The 2,762-nt window shown below is 38.8% G+C and overlaps 1 protein-coding gene across 1 annotated transcript in view; it reads left to right on the forward strand.

Annotated features, from left to right (window-relative positions):
• Positions 1–974, forward strand: part of si:dkey-240h12.4 (death-associated protein kinase 2) — a 63,880-nt gene extending 62,906 nt beyond the window's left edge. Inside the window, exon 11 of the mRNA XM_050034057.1 lies at positions 894–974. Coding sequence (XP_049890014.1) covers positions 894–974 — 81 coding nt within the window. The remainder of the gene's footprint in view (positions 1–893) is intronic.
• Positions 975–2,762: the final 1,788 nt, after the last annotated feature.

Raw genomic sequence — 2,762 nt, forward strand, 5'->3', positions numbered from 1 at the left:
GCACCTGTGGGGCATCCTCACCTGTGGGGCATCCTCAAGCTGAAGGTGGAGGAGCGCAAGGTGTCTTCACATCCATCATGGAGGAGTGGGAGAGGATTCCTGAAGCAACCTGTGAGCTCTGGTGAATTCCATGCCCAAAAGGGTTAAGGCAGTGCTAGATAATAATGGTTGGCACACAAAATATTGACACTTTAGGCACAATTTGGACATGTTCACTGTGGGGTGTACTCACTTATGTTGCCAGCTGTTTAGATACTGATGGCTTGATTTTTGAGTAATTTTCAGAGGAAGGTAAATCTATACTACTATACAAGCTGTACACTGACTACTTTAAGTTATATCAAAGTGTCATTTCTATAGTGTTGTCCCATGAAAAGATATAATAAAACATTTCCAAAAATGGGAGGGGTGTACTCACATATATGAGATACTGTATGTTCTGTATGTAACACCACATAAAAGATAGACCACATAGTATAATTCCATATATATTTGGGGAAAACACTGAAATTGACCCTGTAAAATTGGATGTGTTTGCTAAGTGCAACACAAAGTAAAATTGAAAGTGAAAGTGAATAAAAAATTGCTGAAAAAAAAAAGACAGAATGATAAACACCATCCAGTGATTTTCTTCTTCCGGTTTTTAACTGTAGCATGGTGCCCAGATTAGACCAGGTCAGAAATGTGTGATGTATCTTTGATACTATTTCTGAATTATGATGAACTGATAGAGGCGAAAGTGACAGCTAAGAAGTGGATAGAGCAAAACAAGACTCTTTAAGTCCAGTACATGTATGAGTGGTAGATGGACTAATTCAAATCCACACTGCAAGCTGTACCATATACAGTTCATGTGAGAGCTGAAATGTGCCTGTATTGAATCTTTTCTCCAGAGACAATGTGAAAGCGACGTAGAGGACACTGAAAGCAAGCCTGCCTCTCTGCTGCGTCGAAGACTCAGCAGCAGTTCATAGAGCTGAAAAGAGGAAGGAACAAGGGTCCAGCATGTTCAGCAGAGCAGAGAGGTCCACGCTGGAGTGGAGCATCACTTAAGGGAAATGATCAAGTGAAATAGATGACTAAATATTGTTAAGTGTTTTAGAAATACTTGGGATGATAGTGACAAATAAGTAATTACTGCCATATCTGACAAGCATTTCTTTACTTCAGCTGAGCTGCTTACAGCTCATTGTCACTGAAGATACATGCCTTTCATGATACTTGTTGTGAAGTGCAGAATGTGTTTGGGTGGTTACTGATTTGGGGAAAATGTCTGATAACACCACGTGCACAGAAAAGCTTTGGGTAGAACATTATTTCTCTACAGAAAATGTAAAAAGTACTTTGTCCACATCTTCCTTGACTTTTACATCAGTGGTAATGTTTTCATGATCAGACAAATATTTACTCTTGATGAAATGTTTCCCGGTGATGACTAATACTGGGTCTTGTATAAGAATAAAATAAAAACTAAAATGACAGTATACATACATGTATACATGGGCAGATACACATTTCAGACATACCTAAGCAGAGAGCAACATAAGTCAAAATGTAAACATAAGTACACACACACAATCATATATATATTTATACATCAGTCACAGTTGTCTAAGAATCAATTATGAAACATCACACAATTTTTGAGTTTTCATATATGTCAGAAATGGTTGCCATGTCCTGTAAAATTTACCTGTAGAGCCACCGAGCGTACACCTTATTTTCTCCAAGTGTAGAAAACTCATAAGATTACCAGCCCAATGGGCATGTGTGGGAGACGCCTCCTGCTTCCACTTAGTGAGTATAAGGCGTCTAGCAATAAAGGAGGCAAAGGCAACAGCATTTGTGTAGTGTCTAGGAAGAGGTATATTCTTTGAAATTACTCCGAAAATTGCAACTAGTGGGGAGGGTGTAAATTTGACTCCAAAAATCACAGAAAATGTATTAAATATCGATGTCCAATAATTATTAAGATTTGGACAAGTCCAGAAAGTATGAATGAGGGATCCTGTTACTGTTCTACACCTGTTGCATAAGGGATCTGTAGGCGGTGCAGAACCTTGAACTGTAGGAGGCCATGTCTGGTGCAAATTGAGGAAGAGTGAACTCTTTGAAGAATTGACTGCCAATTGTGATCTGTGATTTTGGAAGTCAAATCATCCTCTCACTGGGCTGTAATAGTGGAGAGAGAGGGAGAATGTAGAGTTGATAATGTATATATCACTTTAATTACTCCCCTGTTGTGCACCTTAATGTCGAGAATTCTACCTAAAGTTGTTTGATCTGGGAAATTGGGGAACTGGGGATACCTGCTTTGCATGAGATTTCTAATTTGCAAGTAATGTAAGAAATGGGTCCGTGGGATATTACGCTTTTGGGTCAGTTGAGTTAATGAGGCAAATACCTTATTTACACAGAGGTCCTTAGAATTATGTAAACCATTACTATTCCAAATCTTAAAGGCAGAATAAAGAGGGTGGTTGGAGTAAACTGGTGCCTGGATCGACATTGACTGTAATCCAAACCTTTTCTTACACTGCACTCAGATTTTGTTACCTCTAGGCTGGATTACTGTAACTCTCTATTATCAGGTAGCTCTAGTAAGTCCTTAAAAACTCTCCAGCTAATTCAGAATGCAGCAGCACGTGTACTAACAGGAACTAAGAAACGAGATCATATTTCTCCTGTTTTAGCTTCTCTGCACTGGCTCCCTGTAAAATCCAGAATTGAATTTAAAATCCTACTGTTAACTTATAAAGCTC

The sequence above is a fragment of the Epinephelus moara genome, chromosome 22 (assembly GCF_006386435.1).
Source record: "Epinephelus moara isolate mb chromosome 22, YSFRI_EMoa_1.0, whole genome shotgun sequence".
Classification (NCBI taxonomy): Eukaryota; Metazoa; Chordata; class Actinopteri; order Perciformes; family Serranidae; genus Epinephelus; species Epinephelus moara.